At 38.3% G+C, this 19,374-nt stretch overlaps 1 protein-coding gene across 1 annotated transcript in view; it reads right to left on the bottom strand.

The window, feature by feature from the left end:
- Positions 1-14,928, bottom strand: part of LOC139138008 (uncharacterized) — a 36,657-nt gene extending 21,729 nt beyond the window's left edge. The window contains exons 1-8 of the mRNA XM_070706227.1: positions 14,750-14,928; positions 7,602-7,811; positions 6,352-6,626; positions 5,681-5,828; positions 5,245-5,463; positions 4,555-4,723; positions 4,150-4,439; positions 3,591-3,825 (exon numbers count right to left, since the gene is read on the bottom strand). Of these exons, the coding sequence (XP_070562328.1) occupies positions 3,591-3,825; positions 4,150-4,439; positions 4,555-4,723; positions 5,245-5,463; positions 5,681-5,828; positions 6,352-6,626; positions 7,602-7,811; positions 14,750-14,857 (1,654 nt within the window). The 5' untranslated portion in view covers positions 14,858-14,928. The remainder of the gene's footprint in view (positions 1-3,590; positions 3,826-4,149; positions 4,440-4,554; positions 4,724-5,244; positions 5,464-5,680; positions 5,829-6,351; positions 6,627-7,601; positions 7,812-14,749) is intronic.
- Positions 14,929-19,374: the final 4,446 nt, after the last annotated feature.

Consider the following 19,374-nt stretch of genomic DNA (forward strand, 5'->3'; position numbering starts at 1 on the left):
TGAGGTATGGCTGATGCCCGACATGCTGTTTTATCGGATAATATCCGATAAAATCGATAATATCGTCTAAAATCTAAGTTAGAGTGTAATATTAGACGGGTAGTGAAGTGGCAACTATATTATCCAATAAAAGAGCATGTCTGGCATCTGCCTCTTCCCCACTCGTCTAATACTAGACTCTAACTTAGATTTTAGACGATATTATCGATTTTATCGGATATTATCCGATAAAACAGCATGTCGGGCATCTGCCTCTTGCCCACCCGTCTAATTTTAGACTCTAACTTAGATTTTAGACGATATTATCGATTTTATCAGATATTATCCGATAAAACAGCATGTCGGGCATCTGCCTCTTCCCCACTCGTCTAATATTAGACTCTAACTTAGATTTTAGACGATATTATCGATTTTATCGGATATTATCCGATAAAACAGCATGTCGGGCATCTGCCTCTTGCCCACCCGTCTAATATTAGACTCTAACTTAGATTTTAGACGATATTATCGATTTTATCTGATATTATCCGATAAAACAGCATGTCGGGCATCTGCCTCTTCCCAACTCGTCTAATATTAGACTCTAACTTAGATGTTAGTGTCTAATATTAGACGAGTGAGGTATGGCTGATGCCCGACATGCTGTTTTATCGGATAATATCCGATAAAATCGATAATATCATCTAAAATCTAAGTTAGAGTGTAATATTAGACGGGTAGTGAAGTTGCAACTATATTATCCGATAAAACAGCATGTCGGGCATCTGCTCTTCCCAACTCGTCTAATATTAGACTCTAACTTAGATTTTAGACGATATTATCGATTTTATCGGATATTATCTGATAAAACAGCATGTCGGGCATCTGCCTCTTCCCCACTCGTCTAATATTAGACTCTAACTTAGAGTTTAGACGATATTATCGATTTTATCGGATATTATCCGATAAAACAGCATGTCGGGCATCTGCCTCTTGCCCAGCCGTCTAATATTAGACTCTAACTTAGATTTTAGACGATATTATCGATTTTATCTGATATTATCCGATAAAACAGCATGTCGGGCATCTGCCTCTTCCCAACTCGTCTAATATTAGACTCTAACTTAGATGTTAGTGTCTAATATTAGACGAGTGAGGTATGGCTGATGCCCGACATGCTGTTTTATCGGATAATATCCGATAAAATCGATAATATCATCTAAAATCTAAGTTAGAGTGTAATATTAGACGGGTAGTGAAGTGGCAACTATATTATCCAATAAAAGAGCATGTCTGGCATCTGCCTCTTCCCCACTCGTCTAATACAAGACTCTAACTTAGATTTTAGACGATATTATCGATTTTATCGGATATTATCCGATAAAACAGCATGTCGGGCATCTGCCTCTTCCCCACTCGTCTAATATTAGACTCTAACTTAGATTTTAGACGATATTATCGATTTTATCGGATATTATCCGATAAAACAGCATGTCGGGCATCTGCCTCTTCCCCACTCGTCTAATATTAGACTCTTACTTAGATTTTAGACGATATTATCGATTTTATCGGATATTATCCGATAAAACAGCGTGAGGGCATCTGCCCCTTCCCCACTCGTCTAATATTAGACTCTAACTTAGATTTTAGACGATATTATCGATTTTATCGGATATTATCCGATAAAACAGCGTTTCGGGCATCTGCCTCTTCCCCACTTGTCTGATATTAGACTCTAACTAGATTTTAGACGATATTATCGATTTTATCGGATATTATCCGATAAAACAGCATGTCGGGCATCTGCCTCTTCCCAACTCGTCTAATATTAGACTCTAACTTAGATGTTAGTGTCTAATATTAGACGAGTGAGGTATGGCTGATGCCCGACATGCTGTTTTATCGGATAATATCCGATAAAATCGATAATATCATCTAAAATCTAAGTTAGAGTGTAATATTAGACGGGTAGTGAAGTGGCAACTATATTATCCAATAAAAGAGCATGTCTGGCATCTGCCTCTTCCCCACTCGTCTAATACAAGACTCTAACTTAGATTTTAGACGATATTATCGATTTTATCGGATATTATCCGATAAAACAGCATGTCGGGCATCTGCCTCTTCCCCACTCGTCTAATATTAGACTCTAACTTAGATTTTAGACGATATTATCGATTTTATCGGATATTATCCGATAAAACAGCATTTCGGGCATCTGCCTCTTCCCCACTCGTCTAATATTAGACTCTAACTTAGATTTTAGACGATATTATCGATTTTATCGGATATTATCCGATAAAACAGTATATCTGGCATCAGCCACTTCCAAATCCCTCTAATATTAGACTCTAACTTAGATAACTTAGAAAATATTATCCGATAATGCCTATAGTGCCAATGTCGCGGTGTCCTCCAAAGAATCGCGATAAACCAGCTTGCAAACAGTAGACAAATTACCATAAAAACCCTTCGACAAGGGTCGGGTTTTGTCTTTGTCAACACAAAAGATGCGAAAGGCAATTACGCAACACTAAGTATTATACACAACTAGCCAGTGACGACATAGAACAAACAGTAAACAAAGTACACGAACTATTAACAAAATGTACGAGAACAAACACATCGATCATGATACTTGTAAGTATCTTGATCCAGAAAACATAAAATCCGTACCCCGCAGTGGTACTTATTGCCTAAAAATTCACAAACGTCGGCAAAATTCTAAAAGACACACTATTCAAAACAAAATTACTGAAGTAAAGAAACATAGAACAAACAAACTGAACCACCAAACGGACTCACAACGAGACCCAAACATTAATATACTTTCCTCGCTACTCGAAGAGCAAGACCACTAAAATGCATTAAAATATTTTTTCACAAACAAAAAATAAGGAAAGAATCTACACTGCGACTGATGAGAAACCACACTCGGGTTTCGAAACGCAAGAGTCAAAGGGCCACTCTATCAACTCTGTGACACAATAGGTCCGGCTGCGTCTCGCAATAAGCTTTCCCCACACAAACAAAACGTTACCGTACACACTGATCCAAACTTCCCTACAAATATCCGAGGCGAAACAAACATTTTTGTTAACACAAACAATCGGATAAGAATGTAGGAGCACATTTTTGAAACGAATCAAACACAAACTCGACACAAAAACATTTTGAATAGTTAGGTGGGAGCCTCTTTCACACGTTTTACATTCATTGCTCTTGTGTGTGTGTGTGTGTGTGGGGGGGGGTTGTCAACCTGATGTAATCGCAGATCCTCAGATTTCCATCTGATATAAGTATGTACGTAAACAAGAAAAGTAAACTTATGAATTTTAATAGACGGGTGGCTATGACCAATTTTAAGCCAGATTGGTCACAGCCACCCGTCTAAGTCTGTGTGGGGAAAAGTTGTCATGATTTCGCCAAATCTTTGCAGAGCTATTGCGCACATACTAAAATAGGAATCTATGAGCAGTCATCTTTGTCACACAAAATAATTAGATAGGAATCAACAAATATGTTGAAACCAGTTTTCGAGATATCAAAATATTAATGAATTAGCATATCAAACGCCTGTGTTTAGTTCACAATTGTGAAAATTCTCATACTCAAAAAGTGACTAATATTTATCATTTTTATGGCTACCTTGTATAAATTCAAATCCAAGCCATATACTGAATGGTGTGTGGTGGAGCCGACTGCAGTAAATGTCACGATGTCGTCACTCTCTAGCAGTGTTCCAAAAGCAACTTCGTAACTCACTTCCTGGTAAGGGTGTGCAAAGCCATACCAACGACAGTGGATAGCGGTAGAAGTGGTTTGATAATCAATGTCTACATACTCCTGTAGTGAATCGCAAGAATATTATTACATGGGTTAGTTGAGTATCTCAAGACTTTGTGCCAAAGAGAGTATCTTGTTTTTCATCAATAACTTCTTACACAATGTAAAGTCAAGGAGAAGGGCCATCGGAATGTTATGTTTACTAATAAGTGCAGGGCAATGTTCTTGCGGTTACGGGGTATAAAAAGAACTAGCATTGGTATAGGAGTTGAAATATACGCATCTGACGGGTTTGTTGTCTAACATAACCTTTATTGCCTCGTTGCAATACGTGAGCTATTTTTGTTTCATAACAATGGCCTTTTACATTCATGCTTTACCCACCACAAATGCTTTGTCATATGCTTCCGTGGGATCCAGGGTGTCTAGTACGATGCCGGAGGATGGTAGATCGACTACATGTCTGTATGGTTCACTTGTTGCTGTCACACTCAACCCGGCGATATTGGTCACCTTTATCGATACATAGTACGTATGGTCGCCATGGAGATCCCAGTCCAGAAGTTCTGTATCTATGGCAACACAGGACGGCTGACGTGTAGCATTGCAGAGAACAGAGTCTAATGCATGGAGGTTAGTAAACCCTAGTAGCTGTGTTCCATACGGCACGTCACCTTTGCAAGCAAAATATACCCATGTAAGCCTTGATATAGTAACATTGTTTGATCGAACAGAGCAAATCATATATCTTTGTCATTATTCAACCCGTAAAAGTTTATTCACCCTTACCTACTGAGACTTGGTAGTCAGACAACGGTTCAGGGTCATCCTTTTCTATGAAGGCATCCTGGTCCCACGTAGCAACAAGATATCCATGGTCGTCAAACTCATAGTATTCCACCAAAATTTCACCCACAAAAACCGGCGGGGTGACTTCCACGATAAATGGTCCTGTAATCTGTTATATAGATGTTGATTATTTGCTTGGGAAGTTTTAAACTCACATTTCTTTATCGAACAAAGTATTTGGTCTGTGAAATCAAAATATTGCGCAAGCGCAGTAAATGCAATCGATGATATGTATAATGCACGAATGCGGTAGATAAAATGTTAAATCCTCGGCCACACGCAAGGAGATGTTCGTATAGACGACGTATATGCAAAAATGCCATTTAAATAACGAAACATCCCTTTTGCGCAGGACAATAAGTAAAAAAGTCACATAAATACACATACACGGTATGTATGTATGTGTGTATGTATGTGTGTATGTATGTATGTATGTATGTATGTATGTATGTATGTATGTATGTATGTATGTATGTATGTATGTATGTATAGGTAGGCAGGTCGGTTGGTCCATCGGTTGGTCGGTCTGTCTGTCTGTCTATCTATCTATCTATCTATCTATCTATCTATCTATCTATCTATCTATCTATCTATCTATCTATCTATCTATCTATCTATCTATCGAGTTACCTTAGTTGTTGATAGCTGTGCCCTATTGATCGCTTGGATGACGATGTAGAAAGTTGTGCCTTCTGCGAGATTTGGGTGATACGTTAGGAACCGTTGATGAGAATGTGTTGATGTGAACGGCAGAATATCAGGGTACAGTTCTGAGTGTGTACTGCTAAGACCAAACATGTAGTCGTACACGCCACTATCATGATCTGCGCCAAGCCAAGAGACCAATAGCTGTAACGTTAAATGAAAGTGTGCAATATAAGAATCATGGTTTTAAATGTTCGAAAATAACGTGTGAAGAATCTTCAAAACATCATGGTCTGAATACATGTTAATATCAGTAATACAAACTTGCGTTACTTTGTATGCCAATTTTAATGGTAATTTTTGTTTTTACTTACGTTTGGACGACTCATAAGCAATCCTGCCTATCATTTTACGTACTCACCATATTTTCATTGGCAAGAAAATCGTAATTTGGTTTTGTGCCCGCATTCACACATTCGGTGTCGTTAACAAGGAATTCCTTGATATTCCCGTCATCATCCCTCCGCATCGGCCACAGCGTCGCATCATCAACATTAAGAGAATTATTCCTGTCAAACCATGGAACATTGTTTTTAACATTACAACATAATGGAATGGCCCTTATCACTAAGTCTATAGTCTGCATTGTATTTGAACTTCGTAGAAGGTCATGGGCATCGATGAATGTCTTTGTGTCATACTCATTATATACCTTAACGGTAAAGAAACCACCGGTGAAATAAAACTTACCAGTCCGTGTAAAACAGCAATTTACGTTCGGTAAAGGAGAAAACTCCACTGATTCATGTCGATACAAATAATTTAGACCTTTGGCAATGAATCAATATTGGACGAATCACCATTTCGTACAACATAATGCTTTTCTTTGCACAAAGGCCAAAGGCGGTCGTTCGAAGCATGTCAACGCATTTACTACTCTGCGTGGTTTACCGTTGTCAATATAAAGTTTGTAGGGGGTATTTACTATGTCATAATTCGAGTACTTTGGAATAATGTCAACTATTTAGAACAGTACATATGCACCAGGAAATAATAATCTTGTGCTAAAGTCCCCTTAACATGTTTATATACCTGCATGTTGTCGACGGATTCGTGACTTCGTATCGATAATTGTGTGAATCAATCACCCAAACTGTCTCATCGTTATCTTTGATGGCACCACCGTGTGTGCGCAGATTGGAAACGGAGATTTCTTCAAGTGTCGGCTCTGTTGTGTCGATAGTCACGCCATCTGAGCAAACAGGTACCGACGGAGCCAAGGCTGGGTTGTAGGCAATTACTGTGCAGTAATACTTGCCCGGTCCAGGTGCAGTCCAGCTTGCGTGCGTGGTTGTGGCATTTATCAGCTGTTGACAGGACAAACAAACAAGATAAGACAAGAGTAATTATTTCAGCAAACTTTTGTTGAGTTTGTTTACGGTGATGCCAATGTCAAGTAGAATGATAAATTTCAAGTTGTCGGCATCGTTTTACGTCTAGTTAGAAACGATGGGGGAACCTGTTAACATTGTTATCTTGAATTGAAGTGACAAAGACGGCACTCGATTTAAACTATACTGACTATATTTCATCACGCAATTCTTACGTCATGCCATATACTTGACTTTTGAAGTTGAACAAAGAGAAACCATGACGCCTGAAAACCATTTTCATGATTTTATACGTATATAAAGTACTGGGTCATCCTAAGTAGAATTTTGACCAGTCTTTCTTGCAAGGCGTCTGGGTGCACATTTATATCGAATATTTGATATGACAGTGCAAATTTAGAATTTGTTACGCAATGTGTGGAACAGTTTCTGTCGCCAATGACAAATCTACATTTTTGTAAAATGATTTTCTATTCAAAAATCTGGACTTGGCGTAGAAGGGGAGGGGCTGTCTCCTCCTGCATGGCTTCTCTATCAAACGAATTTCAGTGGCAGCGCTTGACAAGTGAAAATAACTTTAAGTTTGTCGACGATACATCGTTCTTACCTCATTCTCAGCTGGCTTTTTTTTTGGAATATCAATGATAAGGTACTGGACAGAAATTTCGTGTGGAAGGCTAGTGTTTTAGAGCGATGGATCGTCATTTTTAGCGCCAGCATTTTTGAAGGATCGTGAAATGAGTAAGTATTTTGGGAAGGGTTACCTCCGCTTGCTCAAAGAAACACGTAGCATCGTTTCGAAAAACATGTCCCCTGTAATTTCTCTTCAGCCCCTTAATAAATCCGACGGTTGTGGATAACTTGTTGATGTGGCAAATCAAAAGCCTGAAATCAAACTACTTCATGGTTAACGGATTTTAACATTTAATAATTGAACATAAATGTACGTACTGGATAACTCGTCGGGAATGTAATGGCGCTGACGTCATCGAAACACTCGTCACCAAAAACATACACATACACCATTACGCCACTCTCTCTATCAAAGAAACCATCCCACCAAGCATGGATAGTGAAGTCTTGTTGATAATCTATGTCTGCTTGGCCTTCAAATCCTTCGTGTACGAAACCAGGTTCAGGGGGACTGGTATCCACGGTGATCTGTTGATGTAAGAAGCAAAATTTCACATAAAACTACCGCATGATAGTTTTACTTATACAGTTCCCTAACTTACATAGTGTATTACCTTGTATTATAATCATACCAGTATTGATGGCACAAATACAGCGATCTGATTGGTCGAGGCGCAAAAAGAACCGTGGTATATTCGCGCAGATATACCACGGTTGGCACATGCAGGAGCTTTTGGCAAGAGCAAAAATCCGTAAGTTTGTTGACGTTCGATGCCATAATTTGAATATAATGTTATGATATAATAACAATAAATCACACCCAGCGACGGTATAAGCTTACCACTCGACTTTGACCAGTTCACTTCATATATTGTTATGTAGGTCATTTCCCCCCACACTCATCATGACCTGAGTTCAATTAGTCTAGAACATTCTCAAGGTCACTGCCCTTAATGACCTCACAACCTTGAATTCAATTAGTCATGTTTGGAATGTTCTGGAAAGTTGATTAGTTGTGTAAGAGAGATAATTTTAGAACAGTAATTAGCATGTCAATAAAAGTTCTAGATTGTTCTTATATGCTTATGTAAACACATGAGTATAAATACTGGGACAGCAGGCTTGCAGTCAGACTTTTGGGATCGTGTCTCTTGTGTGTTACTAAACTCCAGCAGTAACATTTTCTCAAGACCTTTCAAGACCTTCACTGCCAACGCTGGATTTATACTGTGGACTTTGTGCAACTACAAGCCTGCAAGCCGAAGGACTGTTCATTCATCCGACTGACTGTTACAACTCTGAGACTGGAGCTTTGCCGTCCCAGCTGAGATAAGTAGTCTGTACACTTTTAAAGCTTGTACTCTATCCCTGACTTAGCAATTAGTTTATTTTCGTAATAAATTTTGTTTAAACGTTAACTGCTGAGTTCACCCTTTTGTTCGTTTTCTCTGCACGTAACAAAATTGGGGGCTCGTCCGGGAGACGAATATTTTGAGCCGTTTGACAACATTTTGTCTGCCTTTTCAAAACTACTGTATACTGTGAACTCAGCAAAATTCAATCATGGCGGAATTCAAGCCAGACGAATTTATGGATGACCTTGATCAGGACACATTTAATTCCCTCAGAAAAGACAACCTCATAGCACTGGCAAATTTCCTTAAAGTAGATGTCAAAAGATCTATGCGCAAGCGAGAGATACAGTTCAAGATTGCAAAACATTTAGTTAATTCTGGCCATTTTGAGGAGTCTGCCTTAAAAGATTATGAACCTGAGTCTTCCTTTGAACTCAGAAAATTAGAGTTAGAAATACAGGCAGATTTGGCACGTGAAAAGTTGCAAATGGAAGAAAGACAGAGAGAGAAAGATAGGCAGGAAAGATTAGAAATGGAAGAAAGACAGAGAGAAAAGGAATTGCGATTAGAAGAACAGCGATTACAGGTAGAAATAAAACGTTTAGAGCTTGGACAGTCAGGAAAATTCTTCCCTTCAGACAAGTTTGACATCACTAAGCATTTCAGGTTAGTTCCCCCTTTCCAAGAAAAGGATGTTGATAAATATTTCCTTCATTTTGAGAAAATTGCTCAGAGTCTGAATTGGCCTAAGGAGTCCTGGTCTATGCTTTTGCAGAGTGCTTTGGTGGGTAAAGCCAGAGAAATTTACATTCAGTTGTCAGTAGAGCAGGCTTCAAATTATGATTCTGTGAAGGAATTAATTCTCAAGGGCTATGAGTTGGTGCCTGAAGCTTACCGTCAGAAATTTAGGGATTGTGAGAAGGCGAAAGATCAAACTTATGTTGAATTTGCTCGAACAAAAGAACAACTGTTTGATCGTTGGTGTTCTTCTGAAAAGGTCAGTCAGAATTATGACAAATTACGACAGCTTGTTTTGATTGAGGAATTTAAAAGGTGCATCCGGAGTGACATCAAGACGTTTATCAATGAACAAAAGGCAGATACATTAGAGGTTGCTGCACGTTTGGCCGATGATTATTCATTGACCCACAAATCTTCATTTCTCAGCAAACCATCCCAGTCCTTTTCATACAGAAACAATGCAGGTAAATTTAACTCGTCCTTTTCATCCAAGAATTTTTCAAAGGAGAGTAGGAAATCAAATGACAACAGCTCACAAAATTCAGGTAACACTTCCACATCATCAAATCCCAAGTCTCAATCTCCTTCTGACAAACAGTTCGGTACACTTTCTTGTAATTATTGCAAGAAAGACGGCCATTTAATGTCAGAGTGTTTCAAGTTGAAAAGAAAACGTGAAGGTCAAAGTGGTCAAAGTGGATCTAAGCCCACCGGCTTTATTTCTTCATCAACTCAATTAGAGTCTAATAATGTGTGTAACACATTTTCTGAGGTTAAACCCCTCTTATCCCCAATTAATGAGGTCAAGGTCAATTCTTCTCAAGATATCATTATGGGTATTTTGAACCATTTATTCATAATGTTTATATATCACTTTCTAGTGATTTTACTTCTGCTACCCCTGTCAAAATTTTAAGAGATACCGGGGCTTCCCAGTCTCTTTTGTTGGCAGATACCCTGCCGTTTTCTGAAAAGTCATTTTCAGGTTCTAAAGTTCTTATTAAGGGGGTAGATTGCAATGACTTCATTCCTGTTCCTCTCCATAATGTCTATTTGTCTTCGGACTTTGTTTCTGGACCTGTGGCTTTAGGTATTAGGCCTTTTTTGCCTTTTGAAGGGATTCACCTTCTTCTTGGAAACGACCTTGCTGGGGACAAGGTCATTACTAATCCACTTGTGACTGATAATCCTAGTTTAGATCAGAATCCAGAGCCAATAGAGGAAGAAATTCCCGGCCTTTTTCCTTCATGTGCTATTACTCGAGCCATGTCAAAGAAAACTTCCGAGAATCAAAATACTCTCAAAAATAAGTCACAGATGTTGACTTAAATGACACCTTTCTCAGTCAGGTGTTTGACACGGATCATTCCGTTATCCCTCGTGGATTTGAAACTTCCAGTAAAACTTCTGCGGACCAAAGTCAGACATTTTCTAGATCAAATCTCATTGCAGAACAACACAAAGACCCAGATATTTTGTCTTTGTTTGACAGGGTAGATGATGAAGGTAAAACTTCAGATAGCTCTGTTTCCTATTATACAAAATCTGGTATTCTCATGCATAAATGGAGACCTCCAGATGTTTTGGTTGATGACGATTGGGCTATAAAACATCAAATTGTGGTTCCAAAGCCCTACCGTGCTGAAATATTGCGCCTGGCCCATGAAACGCCCTGGGCTGGTCACTTAGGAGTCAGGAAAACTTATCATAAAATTCTCAGTCACTTTTATTGGCCTAATCTCAGGCAGGATGTAGCACATTTCTGTAAAACTTGTCACACATGTCAAATGGTAGGAAAGCCAAATCAGACCATTCCAAGGCCCCTTTACAGCCAATTCCTGCATTTCAAGAACCATTTAGTAGGATACTAATAGACTGTGTTGGGCCCCTACCAAAAACAAGGTCAGGAAATGAGTACATGTTGACAATTATGTGTACATCAACTCGGTTCCCAGAAGCCATACCACTGAGAAATATAAAGACAAAGACTATAGTGAAAGCTTTAGTGAAATTTTTCACTTTATTTGGCCTCCCTAAATGTGTCCAGTCCGATCAAGGCTCTAACTTTATGTCTGGAATTTTCAACAAGTAATGGATCAGCTAGGCATTAAACAGTATAGGTCATCCGCCTATCATCCAGAAAGTCAGGGTGCTCTTGAGCGATTTTATCAAACTTTGAAAAACATGATTAGGACCTACTGTTTTGACACAGAGAAGCAGTGGGATGAAGGAATTCATTTTCTGCTCTTTGCTGTTAGAGAGTCAATTCAAGAGTCTCTTGGTTTTAGCCCATTTGAGCTTGTATTTGGACATACAGTCCGTGGCCCACTTAAGCTCGTTAAAGAGAAATTCCTATCAGACGATGATGATTGTCTGAATATTTTGCAATATGTGTCAGATTTTCGTACAAAACTCTCTAAAGCATGTGAATTAGCCAGAGAAAATCTTGAGTCATCTCAGCAGTCAATGAAAACCAAATATGATAAAAGCACCTCAAAACGGAAGTTTGAACCAGGTCAAAAAGTTCTTGTTCTACTTCCAATTCCTGGCAAACCACTCCATGCTCGTTACTTTGGGCCATACCTAATCGATAAGAAATTGAGTGATTTAAATTACATCATAATAACACCTGACAGGCGAAAACAAAAACAGCTATGTCACATAAATATGCTTAAGCCATATTTGGATAGGGATAATCCTACTAAAACAAAGCCTGTCAGTACAGTCAGTTCTGGCCATTATGAAGATAGTGATACTGAAACTGACTTGAGTGAAAATACTCTAAACTCAAAGCTGGGCTCGGTCAAGCTTCAGAACTCAGAAATCCTGGAGAAGCTGGAGTCTACAAAGTTGGCACACCTCCAGCCAGAACAACAACAACAGGTGAAAGAACTGCTCCATGAATATAAACACCTGTTTCAAGATGTTCCAACGAGGACAAACGTCATCTATCACGACGTTGATGTTGGGGACAGTAAGCCTGTAAAACAACATCCATACAGACTGAATCCAACAAAAGCGAAATATCTCCAGGAAGAAGTCAAATACCTGCTGGACAATGACTTTATTGAACCCAGTAAAAGTAACTGGAGTTCGCCGTGCATACTTGTTACCAAATCAAACCACAGTTATCGTATGTGCACGGACTTTAGGAAGGTCAACGCTTTAACAAAGACAGACACTTTCCCAATCCCGAGGATTGATGACTGCATCGACCGAGTAGGAAAAGCCAAGTATGTGACGAAATTTGACCTACTGAAGGAATTTTGGCAAGTCCTTTGACGGATCGTGCTCGTGAAATATCCGCCTTTGTTACACCAGACGGATTGTTCCAGTACAAGGTGATGCCATTCGGAATGAAGAACTCTCCGGCAACGTTCCAACGGATGATCAACGACGTCATATCCGGCTAGACGGGTGTGCAGCCTACGTTGACGACGTCGTCCTGTATAGTGACACCTGGGAGGAACACATCAAGCTCATGCGGAAGTTCTTTGAGAGACTGAGCAAAGCAATGTTGACTGTCAACCTTGCCAAATCTGAGTTTGGTTGGGCGAGGGTAACTTACCTCGGACATACTGTAGGACAGGGTGAGGTAAAACCTGTTGATGCCAAAATCAGTGCCATTTCAAGTTTTCCCATACCAAACTGCAAACGACAACTGATGCGCTTTCTCGGTATGGCTGGTTACTACAGAAAATTCTGTCCAAATTTCTCCACAATTACTGAGCCTTTGACTAACTTACTTAAAAAGAAAGTAAAGTTTGTTTGGTCAGAGCAATGCCAACAGGCATTTGATACACTTAAAGCCATACTGCAAAGTGCTCCAGTGTTGTCTGCACCAGATTTCACTTTGCCATTCAAATTAGCTGTGGATGCTAGTGATATGGCTGCTGGTGCTGTTTTATTGCAAGAGGATAGTCATGGTATAGATCATCCTGTTTGCTATTTTTCACGCAAATTTAACAAATCCCAGAGAAACTACTCTACAATTGAAAAAGAGTGTTTATCTTTGATATTAGCTTTACAGCATTTTGAAGTTTATGTTACTTCTTCAAATCAGCCAATAGTGGTTTATATTGATCACAACCCTCTTGTTTTTCTGCAGAAATTTAAAGGCAAAAATCAGAGATTGCTAAGATGGAGTTTAATGTTACAGGAGTTTAATCTTGACATTAGACATATCAAAGGCAGAGACAATTTAATTGCAGACTGTCTCTCTCGTATTTAGAGTTTATTGTTGTTCACTTTCAAGAAATTTTATTGTTGTTCACTTTCAAGAAACTTTACTTTAGAGTAAAACAAAATTTGAGTACTTAAATCTTTTTCAAGATTACATTTGCAAAAGAAAGATTTTTCTTTGAAAATTTTCTGTTTTTTTTGAAGAGGGGGTGTGTTATGTAGGTCATTTCCCCCCACACTCATCATGACCTGAGTTCAATTAGTCTAGAACATTCTCAAGGTCACTGCCCTTAATGACCTCACAACCTTGAATTCAATTAGTCATGTTTGGAATGTTCTGGAAAGTTGATTAGTTGTGTAAGAGAGATAATTTTAGAACAGTAATTAGCATGTCAATAAAAGTTCTAGATTGTTCTTATATGCTTATGTAAACACATGAGTATAAATACTGGGACAGCAGGCTTGCAGTCAGACTTTTGGGATCGTGTCTCTTGTGTGTTACTAAACTCCAGCAGTAACATTTTCTCAAGACCTTTCAAGACCTTCACTGCCAACGCTGGATTTATACTGTGGACTTTGTGCAACTACAAGCCTGCAAGCCGAAGGACTGTTCATTCATCCGACTGACTGTTACAACTCTGAGACTGGAGCTTTGCCGTCCCAGCTGAGATAAGTAGTCTGTACACTTTTAAAGCTTGTACTCTATCCCTGACTTAGCAATTAGTTTTATTTTCGTAATAAATTTTGTTTAAACGTTAACTGCTGAGTTCACCCTTTTGTTCGTTTTCTCTGCACGTAACAATATGCACGAGCGATAGTGGGTGCATATGTGTCGTGAACTGGTCAAAATCTCGTTGTAAGCTTATACCGTCGCTGTGTGTGCTTTATTGCCTAAATATATTATAGAATCATTTATAGGCCGTCTTTATTTCAACGCCGTCTCATTAAAATTTCTCCCGAGTGATGACATTCCTCAAAAAACTTATTCTAAATCTTGTTATCTTATAAAAATACCCTAGAATTTGAAGCTTTCAGTGATCAAAATAAGGTAAATCTCAATTAAAAACATCATCATTGTGGATTGTATAATCATGTCGCTACATACGTTTTTATTTATTCGAGTAGCATTCAAGACTATTAACTTTGAAGACATTGCGATATAAATGCACCACTATATTTAAGTCGTACCTTGAACTCACTCACACCTGACAACAAGGGTCCATTTCGTGCAGTCACCGCCATGATGTAATCGTGATCGTGATTTCCACTCGGTAAATCCATACCATTTGCGTCCATTTCTATTATGTACTTAGTGTAAAAACATTCTCCTAGCGGAATGCATACGCAATCTGGAGCTATACATTCCGAAGCCTGGAAAATTAATATTAATGCGATTGAAAAAAGCCGCCGGTTAAATTCATTTCAAGAACAAACAATTTGGGGCTGCAGCCAGATCGCTGAGAACGCTGGATGTACATCTATCTGTCAACTTGGAATATGACAACAAAGTCACGTACACTTGTGTCTTAATTTTGAAACTTCACTATTAGATTTTCCCGCGCTGACACAAAATGCCAAACGACATACTTTTTTTTTATCAAAATATTGATTCTTTAGTGAATATTTGACAGATGTTTTCATATACAGTAACTTCGATGTAACTATTTTTGAAGATTTGCTAAACCAGACCGAGAATATATTAGTTTACATTACATTTATCTTTGTTGAAAGCACTTAGTGCAAAAGCAAAGCAAAGCAATATATAATTGTTAAAAGCCGTTTTCACATTGAGTTGAAAATATAAGGTACGTTAAACATGGTAGACTCGTTTAGAAGTGTAGCTGTGACGAACTAAGAATAATGTATTCATTACATTTCTAACCTTAATGTAGAGTGCGACTCGAGGACAGATAGACTCTCAAATGTTTACAGTTCTTTCCTGATTTACCACTTAAGGGGTATTTTAAAGCTTTGGACAACGAAAGAAATTCACCGTCGTTATTTGTCTATAATCGAAAATTGTACATTTCCGTATAGCGTAACATAGGGACGGAGGCCATTTTGAATTGCAATTTCGGTAAATGTTAGGTAATTTGTTTCGCTAGTGCCAAACTTTGCACGGTAACCCTTGAATTTCATTCTTGATTTGATGAGAGATGGTTGAACATTTCATCGAGAAAGTTTGAGCAAAAAATTTAAGTCTTTTATTTTCGTGGCGCATACTACCTAAATGCTGCCACAGATCTCGCATGGCTTTTAGCAGGTTGGTAATTATCATAATGACTGTTATCATTACCTGATAAAGGTAACATCTCATGCTACAGGCAGTAACGAGAAAGAGTCAAAAGGCAAATATAGCAATTACGTACCTCAGCTCTTCGAACTGGCACGGCGCCTTCTCCGTGCTTTATCGAACTATTGTCCATGTCATACAATGTCCAATGAATATCAAACAAACCACTATGTGGGTCATATGCTCTGAAGGAGATGCTTTGGGTTGAAAAATAAAACAACAGAGTAAGAAGTTGAAGTTAGTCACAAATACATCGCATAGTAACAAAGCCATCAAATACCAAAAATATAAACAATGTTGTGGAAGAGCATTCGGAATTACAATGTGCAGATAAATTTAGACATGAATTTATTTCTCATGGTAGGTCCATAGTTGAATTTTCAACAGATGCCTACTTCATTTCGTACAGTTCTTCAAGATTGTGGACGGCGAGTTTCTCGACCCCGTCCTTTGAAAGCCATAAGTCAGTGATGACAGGAGGAGACGAATCCACGTGAACGAGAATATCGTCAACTTCAGAGTTGTTCATCATGTCGTACGACTTGATCCACATGCGAATCGAATCACCATCATGTCTGTCGATGTCCAAATATTGCTCTTCAGTCTGTTAAAAAAGACACAGACAAGGAGTGATGACAACAAGCAAGTAAATAAAAGAATATAGAGCTTCACAAAGATACCCTTTGACTGTATTTGAAGTTGAAATAAAAACATTTGTGCAAGGAAATGAGGCAGACATGATCACCAACGTAAAATTTTCGTCTGTATGAATTTTACTCTATATCTGACACAGTGATTCCCTTTTCTGTCATTAGTAGCTACTTTACTAACCGGAAATCCAGGTACATCGGTCCAGCCTCTCTCTGGGATCTCTCCGAGCGAGGTACCACCGTCATGATCTACATCATAGACCGTTTCTGTTTTCACTATCCCATTCACGCCAGGAATCTCTTCAATTGTTCTTTTCGATGGTGGTTGACCCGTCTTCTCTTCGTAGGGCTCGGAAATCTCCGGAACGTTCGGAGCGATAGGGGCTAGGAACTTGTTAACGTCATGATGTTTGTTAAAGAAGTGATCGACCCAGGACAGGTGTACCTGAAAGATATAAACAGATTTGTCATTGTATTGAAACCGGTCAAATTTTGTAGTATAATTCAATTATAAATTGCAATTACTCTTGCATGATCGAAAAGAAATGTATGATGTCATGTAAGCTCTGTGCAATTGAACACTTACATTCAGCTTACAATCAAACTTCATGAAGCACAACTGGCACAGGACAAGATGCAGTTTAAAATGTCTGGTTAGGAATCTTACCACGTTGCAAAATACATTTTATCGTTATCTATTTGCCAAAGGTGAGTTTTTCCCGCAGTGGACAGCAACAAAGGTACAGTAATGGCATTTCTATGTTTTCATTATCTGAACACTTGATATTAAATAAGACCACTGCCTCGCACGTGATATTGTATTTGAAATTATTAAAGTCTTGTTTTTAGCCATATGTGCCGGAATTCTATATCGTGGATTTTGTCCACTTGAACAAAACTTACACCCTTGAAAAGACTGTAAATGACGTGCAGATCTAAAAATGATGCGGTTGATTGCAGAAACGAATTCATTTTCTCTTCAGCCATGGCATTGAACAATCCGTTTTGAAGTTACCTTGTTTGCTAAAATAATTTGTATTCATTTGCAAGTCTTATATGTGTATTTGTATACATAAATTAATCCTACCATTGGCCCGTCAAATTGGGAATTCTTGACAGTCGTCACCCAAACATCAAAACTACTAGGATTGGTAGAAGAATCTACAACTTCAATCGGGTATAAGCCGGTCTTGTCCACTTCAACGACGTTTACATCGTCGAAAGTAATAAATCTCCTTGCCGTTCGGTGATTCTTTGCCTCGTCATCAACGATGAATAACACACAGTACACACCTAACAGCGAAGTAATTTTACGAAAATAAAGCTTAATATAATTTGTTATTGCTCCATGTACAAATTAAGGGAGACGTATATTAAAACTCATGCCTTTTATCCCGTGTTTACCCGTGCTTTTCTTTTTCCAATAACATGACTTTAGAGTAAATAAACACACAATCACAAGTCTTAGCGACATAAGGTTTCTGATAATTGCTTTCCGATAGCCAAGTCCGATCGTAGATACTTGAAAAATCATACATGTGCCTACGCATGCACGTATGCATATATATGCGTATGTATGTATGTATGTATGTATGTATGTATGTATGTATGTATGTATGTATGTGTGTGTGTGTGTATGTATGTATGTATGTATGTATGTATGTATGTATGTATGTATGTATGTATGTATGTATGTATGTATGTATGTATGTATGTATGTATGTATGTATGTATGTATGTATGTATGTATGTATGTATGTATGTATGGATGGATGGATGGATGGATGGATGGATGGATGGATGGATGGATGGATGGATGGATGGATGGACGGACGGACGGACGGATGGATGGATGGATGGATGGATGGATGGATCTATGTATCTATGTATATGTATATCGGAAGACTCGTGTGCAGGATCGTTAGCTAATCATACCTGGATGAGGAAGTATGGTGGTAAAACTGTCAAATGAAGCATCACCAATACCGCTATCAACAGGTGGCCCAGAAGTCGAATAATCAAGATATGAACCATCATGAACTAACAGCAATACACTCCATTCATACTGCTTTATGCCTGCTGTTCTGTCAAACCATCCAGACCATGTAACTGACATGTTTGCCTAGAGTTTAATCAACAGGAGTAGCAATTAGCAATTCATGTTTGTTTTTACTTTATTACATTTATTTACTGATGCTATTGACCAAACTTGACTTGTGCTCTTAAGTGTAAATAAACTGCATCGACAAGAACATTTAAATTTTATGTACACTGTTTTAACTTTTGAACACAGAAGACTAAGAAAGATTAGGAGGTATATTGTCTACGTCTTTTTCAAAGTGTCTGCACGAGTGAATTAGTTCGTCAGTTATTCCCATACCTTCAGCTTTTTCAGATATTGTCAAGAGACATTAGTTTTATCGTTTGCTTTATTTCATCTGTCCGGAGTAAACAAATTCCTACCCTTTCCTGTAAGTCAGTGTATTTCTGTTCAGCAGGTGATGTGTCAAACAAATTAATTTACATTTAAAAGGGGATGCCAATCTGCCATTAATTTACAGCTATGCGAAATCCAGTCATTTACAATCATCAAACTAGTCATAAAATATTCAGGTACATTTGGTTCTTCGTGAGTGTATCAAGCTTTGTCCTTTCGTTTTAGTAATCTTCTTACATAATATTTTCTGTGTCCTTTAATGAAACAAAAACCACCTCCGACAATATATTCGTCAATTTTACACTATTTGAGATGTAGGTTATGTTGTAAAGGCATGTTAAAAATAAGGTAGTTCATAGACTATCAGTGTTACCTACATCCTGAGTGCGCAGTATTTTGTACATATCAGAAATGTATGGTAATGAGCTAATGC

This window comes from Ptychodera flava, chromosome 8, assembly GCF_041260155.1.
Source record: "Ptychodera flava strain L36383 chromosome 8, AS_Pfla_20210202, whole genome shotgun sequence".
NCBI classification, from domain to species: Eukaryota; Metazoa; Hemichordata; class Enteropneusta; family Ptychoderidae; genus Ptychodera; species Ptychodera flava.